Raw genomic sequence first — 19,256 nt, 5'->3', positions numbered from 1 at the left:
CTTTATAACAAATAAAAGTGTATTTATTTATTGACAGTGGATAAGAGTATTAGCACAGATAATCAATGTCACAAATCTCGGCCTACTACCAATCAGAGCCGCAACTGTCTTCACTCCGTAAATATTTCACGGTGCACCTCCAATTTTGACACTGTACTTTCTTCTATGGTACATTACAACCTTAAAAGTGAAGCAAACACTTTTTTAATGTGATAATGCCTAAATACTAAGTTTTTTTAGGTTAAAATTTAAAGCAAAAACTAATTTGTTTACCAGCATGTGGCAAAACATTCTTCTCGGGGGGGTGGATGGCCCAGTAATGGTAAAACACTCGTGTGAGGTCCAAAAACCTTCTCGTAGTCACTGGCACAGCTATTTTTCCCCGGGGCAGGATTCGACATCCGATAGCCGATCATTAATTAATCAATGTGCTCTAGTGTTGTGGTTAAACAAAACAAACTTAACTTGAAACCTCCTTTTGCCCCTACTACGTTATGGCTTTTCCATTCGCATCATAGACATATCGGTTGCCCCCCCCCCCCCCCCTTTGTGGGGGCGGCCTCCTCAAATATGAAATTCTGACCTTCTCTTTGGGAGGGGCGGGACCTAGTCCAGTGGTAAAGCGATGACCTTCTCTTTGGGAGGGACGATGACCTTCTCTTGGGAAAATTGTCCTTCTCCACACTTTACGTAGCAGCAAAATGCGATATGATAATTTTATTTTTCGACATCCAGTTTCTAAGTATAATGTATACCATACTGACTCAATGTTATTTTAAAGAACACTGTATCACTCACTACATTTATTTAGTATAATGTGGAGATTACTAGAAACACTGATGCAAGCGTTACTTCTCCCAGTGGTATGTACTATCCTGTCTGTGAGATAGTGCATATAACATAACCACTTGCTACTAATGGAACAATGTAGCGGGTTTCCACTCTAAGACTATATGTCAATATTACCAAATGTCTGATATCCAATAGCCGATGATTAATAAATCAGTGTGCTCTTGTGTTGTCGTTAAATAAAACAAGCTCTCTAACTTCTCCCAACTCAAGTGCCGAATGGATTTGGAAAGAACATAACATGGTGGAAATGAACTGCAACTGTTAAATATTAAATAATTTATTTTATATATACATTACGCCGCTGATAATGACTAAAATGTGGTCTACAATACCAAGTGTTGTTTCTTTGTCTCAGAGTATATAAGACACCTGGAAATTAATTAAGTACACCTGAATTGTATTGCAGTCAAACAGGCGCGTAGAAGTAGTTGTCCGTGCCGACGTGGTTTAAACCTGGTACTGAGGTGGGTTTTTTTTACATATCCTATATCTAACTGGGTATTTACCGAGATGTCGTAAATAAATTACTGAGGAGAAGCCCACCAGTGCGATTTCAACTCCATAGTTAATTACCAAACGTGTTGATACATATTTACGGTTTCTGTCTTTTTTGTCTGAAATACATTAAATATTGACGTAACGACAGAGTCACTTGCTGTCAGTGTTTTACGATATCATATGTATACACAGAACATTAATTTTAGTTTCAAATACCCAGAAATTGGTCACAACTATTTGCGAGATCAAAACTGAGTGGTGCTTAATTAATTTCAAGGTGAATATAAGGACACTGTAGCAGGTTAGGACCTGAAAAATGCAACCAGTCATACAAAGGCTAATCAATCCTACTACAGGATCCAGCGACCCATCCCAATGTCGTTAATCTGACACGCTCCATTTATCACAACGTATTCAGACATCAGTCTGTAAACACCGTTGTACACCTTCTCCGGGCATTGAATACAAAATCTCAGGGTGTATTCGCTTTGTGGTAGTCGGTCGTGTCAAACTGTGCATTAAAGAAGTCGGTCACATCATATTAATATGATCAGCCATACATAATTTCAATACACGGAGAGGAATGAGGGCGGAGTGTATTTGAAAGTGGGGAAGCTGTCAGTTTGATGGTGTGTGTGTGTGTGTGTGTGTGTGTGCGTGCGTGCGTGTGTGTACGTGTGTGTGTGTGTGTGTGTGTGTGTGTGTTGTGTGTGTGCGCGCGCGCGCACCAGGCCAGGTGTTAAAATACGGCATTTTTAGCCGCCTGAGAACAGTAACATGGAAACGTGGAGGAGGCATGATTCCCATCACACCTCCCCGTTCCAGATTCCAAGTCCACCCGACATACAGAGCCATACCATTCACTTATTGCATGGTAACCTTGCAACTATATTATGTAGATTTTTTATGCTTTAACCCATTGGGCTATTTCTCGTTCCAGCCAATGCATGGTATACCAAAAGCTGTGGTATGTGCTATCCTGGCTGTAAGATGCTGCATATAAAACATCCCTTGTTATTAATAGAAACATGTAGCGGGTTTCCACTGTAAGACTATGTCAGAATTATTAAAATGTTTGACATCCAACAGCCGATGATTAATAAATCAATGTGTTCTATTGGTGTCGTTAAACAAAACAAATTTTATTATCTGTCTTATGATTTCTCCATATTATCGTGATTATCTTCTTGAAAGACAAATGATAACCAAATAAATCTCGGGGTGTAATGGTAGATCATTAGTTTGTAAATGTAGTAAATGGATGACATTATTAAACCGTTAAATTTAGTGTTAATCACACATCCTGTTTACATTATCAATATTGGCCAACATTTTGTGATTCTGATGTGGTGTTTGTAGATTGGATGGTATGGCAGTGGCGACCTGTTTATCACCTAGGAGCAGCCAGTCATACGTCTTTAAATTGTTAACACAAGTATGTGTGTTATTAGTGTGTGTTATAAAAAATAGCAAAATGTTGTTACAACGGGTGTGTAAAAGAAATCTTTGTTATAATACATTTTGTTAAGTTTGAATGGAGTGGGTGCCTCCGAAATAGTCTATTCTGTAATCGACAACAGCAAGCTAGTTGATGATGATGATGATGATGATGATGATGATTTGAGTTGTTTAACGTGCCCATATACCACTTGGGTTTCGAACACGCCCATCCCGAGTCCGACCTCCGATAAGATCGGTGACCTGACTCGGGATGGAGGAGGGGTGGGGTGGAGGAGGGGGGGGGGGGGCGGTAGAGTTGAAAATGGGCAGAATTTTGAAAATAGCAATTAGTAAAAACGTTAATAGAATACATTTAAAAAAAAAGAAAGAAAAAAAAAAAAGTTACAAGCCAAAAATAAAAAGAATTGACTGCTCGGCCGAATATTTATATAATTTGGAGCATTTTAGAAGGACAGTCCAAAATTAAATAAGAGAAATAAGAGAGGATCGGACTATTTAATAATAATAATAAAAAAAGAGTAATTTCGACATAAACTTTTGAACACAGATCTAAAAGTTTAAAGTCCGATCGATATGTCTACGTGAGTGGCTCGTTAAGACCGTTTGGGTGCACAGCTTGTAGGGACGAGATGGGTTGCATCCCGTCAAGAAAACCCCTAGACTGACAGTCGATAGACGTTGAAGGTGTAGTGCTGTGCTGAAATACAGATCTTGAGAAGCCGGATCCGTCTGAACGAGAGAGAGTATCAGACTAGGGTATAGTCCAGTCGTCATGGGTTGGTATAGTGGTGCGGACGGGCCCGACTCCGGGAGGATACGAGATGGTATCACTATAAAGCAAAGTTAAGTCTAGAAAAGAGTAGTAGCTTCCTATTTCTTCTTAGAGTGGGGCGGTCAATCTTCCAGTGCTGCTAGGACAGGCTCGGACATGTAGAGACTAAACGCGAACAACCGTGGCGTTCTGCAGAATGGCCGTCATACGAGTCACGAAAAAACAAGTCAACATAGTCAGACGCAGAAATGACGTGGAGGCGAGAAATCTCGCTGAAAAAGAATCCAACCCGGTGGTGCAGACTGTCGAAACGAGAAGCGTTCAATCAGTTCCAATGGCCGCATACATCCCAGTAGAAAACTTCATTTCGCTGACAAAAACAACGAAATGAAGGATTCCCAAGTCGAGCACGAAAGCACGTGCAGTGTGCACCAGCGAAACAAACACGTCTTACCGCGTGGAGCTCCAGACTGGGAATCCAAGCTAGTTGAAGCGTGTCTTTTCATTTCAACAAAGTGTCATAAATCATGTGAACTTTATTTTAGCACCCAAGTGCACATAAGGCTATATGAATGGTTCGCCTTTTTTAAAGACGGCGGAGGTTTAACATCCACAGAAGACAGATATGTTCATGTACACGTTCACGCCTGATAAACTATTTTAAAATACACATTTGTGCTATTTAACTGTCGAATAATATTAACATGTTAAAGTGACAGACCCTAGTTTTTAAACTCTACTGTTTATTCAATTTTTGTTGTTGTGATAATCGAAATAGACGTTACTAATATTTTAATGTTTAGATCCGAATGTCTCTGGTCATCCTGGTGTTTGTAATACCTCGAAATATATTCTCCATGATTGAAAAACCGCACGTGCCTCGGACAAGTAACGGCTATAAAGCCGGACTTTAGTCTGTTTTTAGAGGGTATTTCTCCGTTTGAACGTCATCAATTCTTGTTTTACTGTATTGTAAGTTTATCGAGATGTGTTACTGGTTTGTAGGTTAACCAAACTTAGTGTTCATTTTTACTTGCTAACACGGGAGACTTTAAAGAGATGATCAGGTAAGGATTTTGGACTGATAGGCATATTCAACGATATTTAATGCTCTTTATTGCTTAAAGGAGACCGGACACCAAACCATATATACGGCGTAATGAATTGTTCGCCGTCATAAACCACAACACGCAACTACCGCGCACCCCTTATTGACTATGTTAAGCGTGCCAGTCTTGGTTGGGTCTTTTTTTTTCGCCGATTTCCGATGTTTGCCGGAAATTGTCGACAATTGATGAGCTAGACCCGTGACGTCATCGATGAGGGAAAACTAAAGAAACTACCAAGCAGCATGGACGAATTTAGCGATTCGAGTGACGAAGAATTGTGTCCATCTTGTGCTAATGGCATCAAACCGTATCAGTTTGAACCACTTATCAGAGACTTTGTCCCAAATCCTGGAAATGTTGTCTAAGACGAAACTTCGGATGAATCAACTGCCGACGAAGACAAGGAAGCCACACGGTCATAGACTAGCATACAAGCATTTTTTAAAACATTATTTTTTATGACATTTTTAATGTAAACTGAAGCAAATGGACCTAATTAGAACAAAATCACACAAAATTTAATAATATTTCATCATAAATCTTGTTCAGTATAGATGTAAATATGACACGTCAGTGGATATTCCATAGGCCGATTTCGCAAATTTGCGTCCCCTCCTCACCAAAGCAAGATATAATAATTTAACAAAAAAACTTTGTTCTCTTAACTAGAGACTAGTCTGCCGAAACTGTCCACAGCCGGGTACAGAAACACAGAAATGTTGGGAAATATTATACTGTTGCCACATACTGACAATCACTTTACAACTAATATGTCTTATCGACAATATTATTATGTAGTCTTTGCATTTATTAATATAAAATACAACAGACCCGTAGGAACTGGGGAGGGGCGGGCCTAGGGGCTTGTTCTCCACCACACACTCTAGGATGAAAATGTGTTTTAAGTTTTCACTACTTTGCATAAATAAAGATGATATAAAGATAAAAATCTAGTTTGTATCCCTCACTAGAGACTGTATTCCCCCTCCCACCTCCCACCTCCCCCACTTCAAATATCGTTCCTACAGGCGTATACAAATGTAGATACTATGTAGAGGGTTAGGTTAGGAACTAGTTCCTTTTATCTTTAGGATTGTGTAATCATGATTTCAAACCAACTGTTTCAGGTAATTTGCTCCACATATTGACATAAAACACATTTGTTATATATTGGAATAAAATAAAAATAATTACAATATATCCAGTGTTATTTTCTTTAATCATTCATGGAGGAAGAAGGAAGTCCTGATGAAAATACATTACAGGTCAAATATATTACAGGTAAAACAAAATAATATATGATGCTTATTCCATGTGGTAACTATTGTTAATTTTGGTTTAAATTGCTAGATGCCAAAAGTGATTAATTATATTATTTTATGGTAACAGTCGAAAATTAGACGACCAATTGTTTCAACCTCTGCCAAAGGTACCAGGTTTTCTGCCAGAAAATAATTTGAGGGTACGTGATAAAATAGGCCCGTAGGAACTGGGGGGGGGGGGGGGGGTGGGGTGGGGGGGGGGGCTCCACTTGTGAGCTTTTCTTTATCACATTAAGTTTTGCCATTGTAACCAAAATCTGATGTAGAGTTTATACCCGGTCCGTCAGTGCCCCCCCCCCCCCCCCCCCCCCCACCCCCAAGTCGTTCCTGCGGGCCTGTAAAAACTAAATATATTCAAAGGAGTATATTGGGTGGTTATAGGTTTGAAATGTTTTTTTTTTTATTGAACATTTTATTTCATGCACTTTTATAAATTTTAAACAGCAATTATGTTACTATAATCTATCGAAAAAATAAAACATTATATATATATACACATTAATTTCTGAGATTATTTAGTACATACATGTAAGTTTACCCTCCGCACCCTCTGGCAGAAACCCAGGGTAGGTATTAAAATAATTATGTGGTGTAGAGTATTTTTAATATGACATACAGAAAGCATTGAAAAGTACAATTTTATTATGCTTTAATAATCGACATTAGCTTTAAAACTAATTAACCATCATTCCTTCTGGCCACAGTACATATGTTGTTCCTACCAAAGTGTTAGCATTTTAATTTTAATGACAATATACTGAACTGACTATAAACATTGTTAACTAACGTAATAATTCACGTTTTGAAGGTGTTTTGTTATAAGGTTAACAAACCAACTAGATCAAGATACGTTAGTATGGAGTCGTTATGGGTTGTTGGTGAAAATTAATTTGGTAATTATAGGTAAATAAATGTGAAGTTTAAATATTCGTATGTGAACAAATTGCAATACTTTTATTTAATGTATATCTTAAGTGCATACTTGTTTTAATTTTCACATTGTAAATGTACCATAACCTGCTGTATTTAGTTGGTGTAAAGCCCGTTCGACGACAATAATGCGTCCATGTTTTAAAACAACTTTCGTTTTTTTGGAAATCGAAACCATGATGTTGGCCGTTTCTTGGGATGCATTGCTGTTACTGTTGCAGTTAAACACTGCGCAGTTAACCATCATATAATTACGTCGACAGTACCAAAATTAACATAAATAAGTACAAAGAGAAAAATCTAATAATATAGGTCAATTTATGTGATTATATCAGGAAACCAGGGGTATTGAGCGTGACGTAATTTTAGACGGGAGAGTGACTATAGTGTTACCTAGGCGAAAGGGTATTAAAACACTCCCAGTTCATCCTATCACTCATCACTCTAACACTGAACTACTTAGAGTGGATTTAGCATTTTGTAAAGAGGGGGTCACAAAATGCTAAAAAGAAGGGTAAGTTTGAATTTGACGAAGGCTAATGAGCCGAGCTTCCACAAGGAGCGAGATCTGTAGGGTGATTCGAGGGGGGGGGGGGGTAGGGGCGGGGGCGGGGTGCTCCACGGAAATGTTTTCAAAAATAAAAATAATCAGAGACGTGTTTTTACGGCACTTTAGTTTTGTGTATTGTGGATGATGAATTAGAAATAAATAAATAAAAATAAAATTCATTAAAAATGCCACTTCAAACGGACCGCTGTAGCTCCCCTCTGGATCCGTCAATTTATCACAACTTATTCTACAATGCAATCTGGTTAAAATCAGCTCCACTGGCCTGTACTAAAGACCCAGTGGAGAAGATTGTAATCAGATTGTCTATCACTACATCAGTTTGTAAACGCCTTTTCGTGCCTTCTCTAGGTGTTGAATAAGCAGGCGAAGAACCTAGCAACCATGGCAACCATGGCAACCTAGCAAATATGTTCGGTCATTACACCTGTTTTAACGTTAGATTACGCGTTAATGACATGTTGCTTCCACAGTCAACATTGGTAGATTTGGTGTTTGCTAAAGTTTGTTTTGTTGAACGACACCACTTCAGCTCACTAATTTATTAATCACCGAAGATTGAATGTCAAACATTTGATAGTCTTAGAGAGGAAAACTGCTACATTTTTCCATTAGTAGCAAGGGATCTTTTATAAGCACCATCCTACAGACAGGATAGCACACATCAGAGCCGTTAATATACCAGTCGTGGTGCACTTCGCTGGAACGAGATATAACCCAATGTGTCTACGGGGATCGACCGTGTCTACAGGGATTTCATCACCATTCAGTAGTGTACTGTATCCACTATATTACACCACTATTCTGTATTGTACTGTATCCACCATATATTTCATCACCATTCCGTATTGTACTGTATCCACTATATTACACCACCATTCAGTAGTGTACTGTATCAACTATATTTCATCACCATTCAGTAGTGTACTGTATCCACTATATTACACCACCATTCAGTAGTGTACTGTATCCACTATATTTCATCACCATTCAGTAGTGTACTGTATCCACTATATTTCATCACCATTCAGTAGTGTACAGTAACCACTATATTACACCACCATTCAGTAGTGTTCTGTATCCACTGTATTTCATCACCATTCAGTAGTGTACTGTATCCACTATATTTCATGACCATTCGTTAGTGATCGCAGCTTCACGTACACCAGTCGAATCAGTACCAGCTGAAGTATATTAGTAGACAGCTGAAACAGACTAGTAGATAATTAATTAACCAGATATTAGTATATAGTCGAATTAGGATAGTATTTGAATCAAACTATTAGATAGTTGACTTAAACGAATAGTTGAATCGGCCGAACTGGTACATGTTTGAATTAGACTAATAATGATATTGTAATTAAATTAACAGATGCTTGCATTAGAGTAGTGGTCGAATCAGAGTAGTAGGTAATCAAATTAAACTAGTATATATTTGAATTATACCGGTAGATAGTCAAATAACACATGCAGTTGAACCAGATTAGTAATTAGTCGAATAAAATAAATACCCATTATTATGACATCATATGTTGCATTGACGTCAATAATACCTTTCGTATCGCATTTTGTACATCCTTAGCTATAACTCGAAAATGAACTCTTAACTAGTGCGACTGCCTTTATTGTACTGTGTGAAGCGATCACCGGTGCCGAACGAAATATAAAAATAATTAATATTTGTAAATCTTGATAGCCACCAAACTAAAACAAGAATAAAACCGCAACAAGATGTCGCCACTCGAAACTCGTTCGATTCGAAATATCGTAGAAACCGTAATCGACTGAGGTGGGATTTTTATTGTGTAGGATTTGTGTTGTAACCCAACCCGAATGTTGCCATTCAGTATAGTTCGGCTTACTCTGACCGAACGTCAAATCTCCCGAGAACCAGGGACGCGTTGTACAAGCTCAGCGATGCTCAGGGCTAAGAGAGAAATGCTTCGCTGACAGCGTTATCATTACACAATGGAAGATGATGTTTAAACTAATGTTCAAAAGCTAACCATTGTTCTGTTTATTGGAAATCGGTAACAGTATCACGGCGTGTGAATATTGATGCATGTAACTGGAAGTTGAACATGAACAAAAGTAACGTTTGTCTTGTTTAACGACATCACTAGAGCACGTTGATATATATTAATCATCGGCTATTGGATGTGAACCATTTGGTAATTATGACTCGTAGTCAATAGAAGAAACCCGCTACATTTTCTTAGTGCAGCAAGGGATCTATTATATGCACTTTCCCACAGACAGGAAAACACATACCACAACCTTTGGCCAGTTGTGGTACACTGGTTGGAACGAGAAAACCCAATCAGTTGAACGGATCCACTGAGGTGATTCGAACCTGCAATGCAAGCATCTCGAGCGAGCGCTCAATTGACAGAGCTAAATCCTGCCCCGAACATGAACAAAGACAGACAGCCAAGTTATTTTCGATTTTATAAGTTGCCTTGGAAATTGCAACGATCAATAAAAAATAAGCATAATTACTATCGTCTTATACAATGTATTATCGATACCTCGGTCTTGCCTGAGATGATCAGAACAATACGAAAACGTTACCCAACTTGTTCATATTCCAGTATCCATACAATTTGATTATGCTATGCTAAAATACTTCAGACGCGAAACAACCCGATGGTTATGACGAAACGATTCGGGCGAAACGACCCAGGCGAAACGACCCAGGCAAACTGGTAACAAGGGCGACACGACACTGGTACTGCAAAGCTGTAATTTTAAGTGGTGTTTTTATCAATAATTCCAGCTTAGTTTTACTTTAAAAAAGAACACAAATGTTCCATTTTCATGTGCAAAATATTAACACAGAGTAATTGTTCCTTTGTCCTTAATTTCTGACGAATGAAAATGTAGAACAGAAGTCACAAGTTGGTGATGTAGTTTCTATTTTCCTTTCCAACATGAAACGTGATTAACAAGTTAACAACATGGTGATACAGATCATATATAAATCTGAGCTACTGGGTGAATGCCACACAGGTCCGATAGAGTTGACATTGCTTATGTCACAAAACTGTCTCTCGGATTTTTCTAGTAGAGTTTGTGCTTTGTTAGAGAACTTAAGGCGTGTGAACAGAATCTGTTCTCCCCGAGTGTATATTCCATGGGTAAATTATCCTTATTTATAACACCTACTAAACACGTATCCATGTAATATGTAGTTGTCTGAACTGAACTGAACTTTATTTACACTCAGGTCGTAGTCTACATGTCAGGTCATAGGGCTTTACGTGCACATTCAGAACAAGCTGTTGTAGCGCACGCCCATAGTCTACGGCATATGAGGATATATATACATACAGCAGTCAATATAATTGTAACAAGATGGTGGGTGTACATAAATGTACATACATACATACTAGTAAATACAAAAAAATACACAGAATATCAGCCAGAGGATTTGAAAGTATTCATAAATAGATTACAAAATCTAGAAAGTTTTCTAAGGACACCAGCTTTCTTAGAGTTGAATAATTTATAAAATTTATATATACACGTGTATTTGGTTTAGACTGACAGAAAAATGGTAACTAACGCTTTCTTTCATTCTTGAAAAACAAACATGTACATATATAATGAAACTCATCTCCGATATCGTAATTATTACACAATGGACATATTCTATTTTGTAGTGGTACATTTTTCCATCTGCCCGTTTCAACTGGAAGATTATGGTTTGATAATCTGAAGCGTAATAATGGACACCAATGTTTTCTTTCTATAATTGTGATACATGTCTCAAATGCAACAGTATTTTAAAATCATTTATAATTTGAAGCTTTGGATGAGTTGTCAATATATGTATACCATGATTGTAAGTATTGATCTGTAAGCTTTGTATTAATATACGTTTTCAACATGGAAACACTAGTAACAGCATTGCATTGTGATAACCATATACAACCAATATCATCTAAAACAGATTTAACATACATAATCCATTTGTGATTATAAAAGTGATTTTTAACATCATTCAGTAATAATGTGTACACCAATAATGACAACTTGGACTGTTTAGTCCATACCAGAAAATTATCATTCTTATTTTTTATGGTAATATATACCGGGTAACGTCCAAGTTCTCCATATAATATATACAATGGTGTAGATTTTCTTACAGGTAATAACAATTTTATAAACTGGTTACATAATTTTTAAGTTAATGACAAATTTTCAAAACCCCATATTTCGCTGCCATATAATAGTACTGGTAAAACCATGCAATCAAATAATTTTAGTTATCACTGGATAGAAATATTATGACATCTGCCTTGTGGTAGAATAAAAAAACATAGCCTTTTGTTCTTGTGTATATAACATGTTTCTTGCCTTATTAAATCCATTCGATTTGTGAAATATAATACCAAGATACTTATAACTTTCTACGTTATCAAGCTTTGATTTTCCAAGATAAAACATCTTTTTGTATCTTTCTTGTTCCACTAAAATTTAAGACCTTTGTCTTGTTACAATTTACTGTTAGTTTCCATTTTGTGCAATACGAATCAAATACATTCAGATAGTTTTGCATATCTTGGTAATTAACAGCAAGGAGTACAGTGTCAGCATAAAGTAAACAAAAATAACAACTGACGTATGAATTAAAGAATCACTGAATAATTCGCCTATGCCTATGCCATGGCAGTCATTCATTTTAAATATATCTTCAGTACCGGTATCATTAAGAAACAAGGAAAATAACAAAGGGAATACATTTTCACCTCGTCTTACACCAACACAGAAGGGAAAATAATCTGCCATAGAATTATGTGCGCTGACACAAGATTTGATATTCTGATACATACTATACATTACTAAATCATTTACAATTTATACCAATTTAAATAATTTATCCAAAAGTCCAATTCTCCATTTACCATTTACACCATTTTGAGTAAGTAATTTATCCCAAACTGAATCAAAATCTTTGTTAAAATCTATAAAAGTACAAAAAGGTGTTTTCTTCCGTGCTTTCATCAGTTCTATTAGTGAGTCTTGCTAGAATAATAAAAGAAACTAGGTAACGTATCGTCGACTCTCACTATAAAGGATTGTGATGTTGGAGAGGTCAGTACGTTTGGTCACTGTGATTAAGTTGATTTCCATTTTCGTCAGGTTGTGTACGTGACGGCCACTCTGCCCTATCTTCTTCTGTTGATTCTTCTCATACGAGGATTGACGCTGCCAGGCGCCGTAGATGGGCTGATATTTTACTTAAAACCAGACTTCAGCAAGCTACTAGAAGTTCAGGTATGTTGCGTTTCAGAAGCACTTTTCTATTTTACTTCCATGAAGTAAATGAAAAATGTTTTTGCATAGACTCATCTCTTTCAGCTGTGTTGAACTTAAGTGGGTGATAAAATCGTTTTGATAACTCCCCCCCCCTCTCTCTCTCTCTCTCTCTCTCTCTCTCTCTCTCTCTCTCTCTCTCTCTCTCTCTCTCTCTCTCTCTCTCTCTCTCGTGTGTGTGTGTATATATATATATATATATATCCTATAACTTACCCATGATATCCATGTCATAAACCCATGTGATAATTTAGTTTATTACATACCTATTCAATCTTACTATAGTAATAAAGACATTTCGAAACCGTGCAATAAATGTATTATGTATCGCACATATTTGCAATACAGACCGGAACTTTTAAATGGGGAATTCCCTTTTTAATTTTACTTGAGTTAACTCCCTTTTATTTATCTTTTCTATTATTTACTCTTAAAGCAGGGATATTTCCCCCCATTAATGTTAAAAATTAACACTAATAAAAATATATTATTGCTTTAAAATATATATGTTGTGTTTTTAAAAACGAAAAAAGAAAGAAATAATGATCACCGATGTTTTATTAGTAGGCTAGTGTCGTCTACTATTTCGATACTCAGGCTTTGTTGCAATTTTCTATGTTCAACTATGGAAAACGGACAAACGGACTATGGTGATTTCAGTTTGGACAATTCTTTTGTTGATTTGAAGGGAAACAATTACTTTTCTGAAGAATTTATAGTTGAGTATGATGAAAACGAAATTTTTGACATTCCTTTTGATAATCTTGCCAATCCTTTGCCGAACGCTGAACAGCCCCCAAACGCCATTGCTGCTAGCATCAAAGATTCTTTTCAAAAGTACATTAACAGCAAAAGAAATCCAAATACAGTGAAAATAACGGAGATGTGTACAAAGAAATTTTAAAATTGGTTGGCCTGTCCCCCACGATTCGAAACGCGAGACATTGTGTCAATTCCTCCCGTCAAACTGGATCCATTAATAGGTGGCTTCTTGTTAAATTTAAAGAAAGATGATGGAACCGATTATGAGCCTAACACTATGACGAGCTTCCAGAGGTATTGACAGGTATCTACGAGAAAATTATTATTTCGTACACATACTGACGTCCGACCAATTTCAGACAAGCAGACAAGTTCTGCAAGCTCGAAGAAAAGAATTGAAACAAAAGGGTCTTGGGAATAAACCAAAAAGGTCGGAGCCAATTACACAAAATGAAGAAGAGAAACTATGAGAAAATGGGCAGCTTGGTCTTAATAATCCGGACGCACTTTTGAACACAATTTGGTTTCATAACACTAGACTCATGGGATTCAGGGGTTCAGACGAAAACCGCCAATTAAAATGGGGTGATATAGATTTAAAAACAGATGAAAATAGCTACGAATACCTGGAATTTAACGAACGTAGCAGCAAAACAAGAGATGCGAATAATGCACACATCAGGCCATTTAATCCCAAAATCTTCTCAAATGTCGAAAATCCTAATCGATGTCCCATACAAGCATATAAATTGTATGCAATGAACAGACCAAACGTCATGAACACTCCAGATTCACCTTTCTACATTGCAGTAAATCACAATTACCTGAAAAAGAAAGACGTATTGTGGTTTAAATCACAGCCGATTGGTATCAATAACTCAGGACAATGATGAAAAACATGGCACAAAAGTCCGGTTTGTGTGGCAAACAAACAAACCATTCCCTTCGAAAAACCATGTGCACACGTTTTGTTACATGCGGGAGTTCCTCCGAGTACAAAAGTACAGTTGTCAGGACACAAAATATAAACTCAATTAACAACTATGCGTCAGTCAGCCAACAAAAGGATATGTGTAATATTCTGCAAAATTGCACTGACCAAAATCAAACTACCACACACGGTCTACACCATACCGTGAAATCTCCCCCCATAAACAAAAAACCAGTGCCACAAAGTGTCGAAAAACAAGAAAGTGTTGTGAGCGGGTTGTTTTCTGGAGCAAATATTAGCGGTGGAACATTCAATATTTCGCTTCAAGTGTCTTCACAAATTGGAGAAAACAATTCACCACCCAGAAAATTTCGTAAAATTGTTCGTATAATTGACTCGGACAGTGAACTCGATTGACATTAAAACAACATGTGCAAGTGCCCGCCACATCCCGTTTATTTTTACCGTTCGTTAAAGTCACAACTGGAAATGTTATTTTTGATTGAAACTACATTTAACTGTTTAGTTTTATTATTAAAACTAGTTTTATTATACACACGTTATTTTCTGTTTATTTTGATACAAATTATATTATATTATGTCCACGATAGGCCTTCAGTAATTTGATTTGTGAAAAAAAACTAATTAAAAAAATAAAATAATAAGATGCCATTCTTTTTGGTTAATATTACAAATACATTTATCTATCATACTAAAACTGGTATACATAATAAATGCAGAAAAACATACCTGTCTTTTTGAGGTTTTTCTTAATGAATTGATGGGAAAATGTTACATTTTTCTCCAATTATATTCACAAAGTTCTTTGTAAACAACCACAATTCAAACTGTAAAACAATTTATTACCCTCCTGGTGAAGATATAGCGGTGTCGTACAAATTTCGTACGCACCACCAGGTGCGTATTACAAACTGTATTTTGATTTGTCAACAGGGAACAGAGTCAATTTCGATTGGTTGGACAGCGACCTTATTAGCATATCGGGACTATTGTTTTCATTCATAATTAATGTCAAGGTCAGTAACATCCACAACTTTTACTACAAATGTCATTCTACGATTAAGCAATGTCATTCATTAAAAGTTGATAATTCAATGCAAAATTCCTATTGATTTTTTTCGAACATTACTGAAGCACCTGAATGTTTTTGAAGAAACAAGGGCGCGAAAAGTGACTGTCGTCGACCTTAAAGTTATAACTAGTTTTCCCGTGAACTCAGCTGCTTTTGCAAGCTACACGTTTTTAACTGCAAAAAAACCCCTTGTTATTCTCTTATTGGTTGGATTTTTTATCAAAAAATTATTATTGTCAGTTGTGATTTGTGAATTCATCATTATTAGCATAACCAGTAACGGGAACATTTGTTTCTTGGGGGCGTTTTGTTAAAATATGGAATTATGCATTAGTTTTACCCATTTTTCACCCAATATGAAAATAAACTTATATTTATGCATGTACCTTACAGCTTTCTTTAAATTAAAAAAAGAAACCCGATGGAAATTTATGGGGAAGTACGTCTACATCACTCCCCTGAAAACGTCACTGAGAAGTAGCGAAAGTACAACGAACTATTTCTCAATGCGGCGGTACGTAGTCGTGCACCGGCTAGTTATGCAAATCAACATCCGGTCTTGAAATGCAAAATTGATCGATTGATTTATTTATTTTTCATAATTTGCGTGATTTAAAGGAGGGTAATAAATAAAATACCACACTCGTTTTCGCTAGATAAATTTTTTACGAAACTCGTGAACTATCTAGCGAAAACTCGTATAGTATTCTATATGCACCATGTGACCAAAAAGGCGCCTTTTTTGTTAGTTACGTCATAATTATGTAATTTACAAATCACATCACATCTTATTTGAAACTACAGATCAGGCGTGAGTATAAAGGGGGTGGGGGTGGGGTTGGGGTTGAGGGCCGAAAGTGTCTCTGCTCCAAGCAATTTTTCATTTTTTAATGTGGGTTTTTTTGTTTGTTTGTTGTTGGGTGGGGGTTCTTTTTGTCTTTTCTTGTGGTAGAGTGGGCGGGGGGGGGGGGGGGGGGGACATGAAACGACAAATTTCTCGCCAGTGTCTATAGACCACCCACACACACTGACAAGTAATGGTCATAGATTTAAGAAAGTATAGATGTGTGTCATCTTTAAAACAAAAATTATTAAAAAAACCCAAAACAAATTGGGATAAAAACAACAAAAAAGCAAAAACAATCGAAGGTATGTAATAAATACAGAACTTCACATACGTTGTTTTCGCTTCCTGTTTATTGCACGAGTTTATTTTGCGCAAGAACATACCACGAGACCGTATGTTCTTGCGCAAATAAACGAGTCATTTGTTTACAAGCCAACAAGACCTGTGTACCTGAACATAACGTTTTCAAAGATTTATTTAAAATGCGTGACGTCAAACTAATTTGTGCTAATCGTGATGACGTCATATGCTGCGATATAGATTTAAAAACAGATGAAAATAGTCCAGAATACCTGGAATTTAACGAGCCTCGACAAATACCGAATAACGTAGGCTCGGTTGATATTTTATATATTAAAAAATACTCGTGACGAATCCCCATCATTTGCGTATGGCAGGTACGCTCTTTTCATGGACTATTGCTCGTTTCCATACCTTTCTCTTTCCATGTTATAACGTTTCATACACGGCAGTAAAAACTTGTCATCAATTATCTTTGTCTTTTGTGTGTCACAATAACTTTTGCCTTTTAGTATATACCCTTGCATGTTAACCCATAACGTATGAAAATCATTTGCTTCACAGTTCACTATATCAATATTATTTGAAAAACAAGCCTGCCTCTCTCTCTCTCTCTCTCTCTCTCTCTCTCTCTCTCTCTCTCTCTCTCCTCTCTCTCTCTCTCTCATCTCTCTCTCTCTCTCTCTCTCTCTCTCTCTCTCTCTCTGTGTGTGTGTGTGTGTGTGTGTGTGTGTCAATATATTACCAGTGTTTTTCGGTATTGTCATTATCATATATTAGGAATATATATACATAGAGGTTATTACCAGAGTGTTTTTCGGTATCGTCAATATTATATATTAGGAATAAAAATTGTATTATGCGAGCCTCTGGCGAGCATAATACATTATTTTTATTCCTAATATATGATATTGACGATACCGAAATACACGAGGGTAATAATCTCTTTATCATATAAGCTCAAGCTTAATACATAGAGGATATTATATGAGTGTCCATGACAGACGATGTTTACGACACGAGTGCCTAAATCACCATAAACATCGACTGTCATGGACACGAATGTAATATTCTGTTTATTACCGTAGAACTGTCTTGCTAAATGAACATTCCAGTCATTGTTTACAAACTAACGTTTCCTTAACGGCGGAGTATTGTTTGTTCATTGATATCTTGAAAACCAAATCACAACCTGTTCTAAAGTTACGTGATATTTATACGCCCACAAGTAAAGAGTTCACATGTATCAACAGCTGTAAATTGTAAAGCATGTGTATACTAAAAAGCAAACAAATACACAGTAATTGAAATAATTAGTTTTGAATTTGAATGACGTCAGTATTCCAATGACGTCACTTTGCATCTCCCTACAATAACTATAAATTGGGTACATGACGTTTCAATTTTAAGAATGCTGGATAAAATTCCAGTGCAAAATTGCTATTGAAGTTATTTATTTTTTGAACATTATTAACGCATCGTAATATAATACAAGTTATCATAAATAATCAATTAAGGTTTTATTAAATTAATTAAAAACAAGTATTTGTCATTACGGCATGTGATCAGCTTACACTCGAAATAAAAATGTATTAATGAAGAAAGTAGTATCTGTGGAATGTCGTGTCAGCCAATCAGAAAGAAATGTACTCTTGCAACAACCAATCGTTAAACGACAATGTCAGGAGGACATACGATTTAGTTATGACATACGAGGGAAATCGTATGATAAATATGACCCTCGTTATGCTGTACCTCGTAGGTAATAAAACGTGTTTTTGTAAACTGTACACGCAACTTTAATTCCAGTCCGCCATTACTAGATATTCAAATGACGTAAGAATATGTGGCGCGGTGTATTTTTTTAATGGAAATGACGTCAAACTTGAATGACGTCATTTTGGATGTCCTTACATCAAAATAAAGTTATGCCTAACGTTTTTTGTTTTCTGAACGCTGGACAGCTTCCAGTGTCAAATTGCCATTGAAATGTTTTTATTTGATGACTATGAATGCATACGTCAATCATGGAGTGTCACCCAAGTACGTTTCCTTAAGTGTCAATAAACCTAGTGCCGAGACCTCGACTAGTTTACATCTAATTTGCAAAGTTATCAAATTCTTAAAGTATGTGATCTGAAAAATACCACATACTTTGATTGCACTGAAAATGTAAGATATTATATGATAAATATATTTATCCTATAACTTACCCATGATATGCATGTCATAAATCCTATCGTGTGGCGCACCATATGAGCATGTTGTAGGCATTTGATCGTGGGTCATTTCTTGTAGGTGTGGCTTGAGGCTTGTCTCCAGGTGTTCTACTCTCTCGGTCCAGCGTGGGGCGGCCTCATCACCATGGCCAGCTACAACAAATTCAGCAACAACTGTCTAAGGTAAGTAGAGAGAGAGAGAGAGGGAGAGAGGGAGGGGGGAGGAGGAGGAGACATTTCCTGACATTATGAATTAATTTGACAAACAATATA

The 19,256-nt window shown here is 36.6% G+C and overlaps 1 protein-coding gene and 1 long non-coding RNA gene across 3 annotated transcripts in view; one reads left to right on the top strand and one right to left on the bottom strand.

Annotated features, from left to right (window-relative positions):
* LOC121376041 (sodium- and chloride-dependent glycine transporter 2-like) overlaps window positions 1-19,256 on the top strand; it is a 106,752-nt gene that overhangs the window by 65,986 nt on the left and 21,510 nt on the right. For both annotated transcript variants that reach the window (XM_041503809.1, XM_041503808.1), the window contains exons 5-6: window positions 12,658-12,792; window positions 19,063-19,166. In XM_041503809.1, the coding sequence (XP_041359743.1) occupies window positions 12,658-12,792; window positions 19,063-19,166 (239 nt within the window). The remainder of the gene's footprint in view (window positions 1-12,657; window positions 12,793-19,062; window positions 19,167-19,256) is intronic.
* Window positions 6-19,089, bottom strand: LOC121376042. Its single transcript, XR_005958388.1, has 2 exons — window positions 18,978-19,089; window positions 6-180 (listed from the first exon to the last, which is right to left on the bottom strand). It is a non-coding gene; the product is annotated as an uncharacterized LOC121376042 (long non-coding RNA).

This window comes from Gigantopelta aegis, chromosome 6 (assembly GCF_016097555.1).
Source record: "Gigantopelta aegis isolate Gae_Host chromosome 6, Gae_host_genome, whole genome shotgun sequence".
Classification (NCBI taxonomy): Eukaryota; Metazoa; Mollusca; class Gastropoda; order Neomphalida; family Peltospiridae; genus Gigantopelta; species Gigantopelta aegis.
This window is presented reverse-complemented; position numbering and strand designations above follow the sequence as displayed.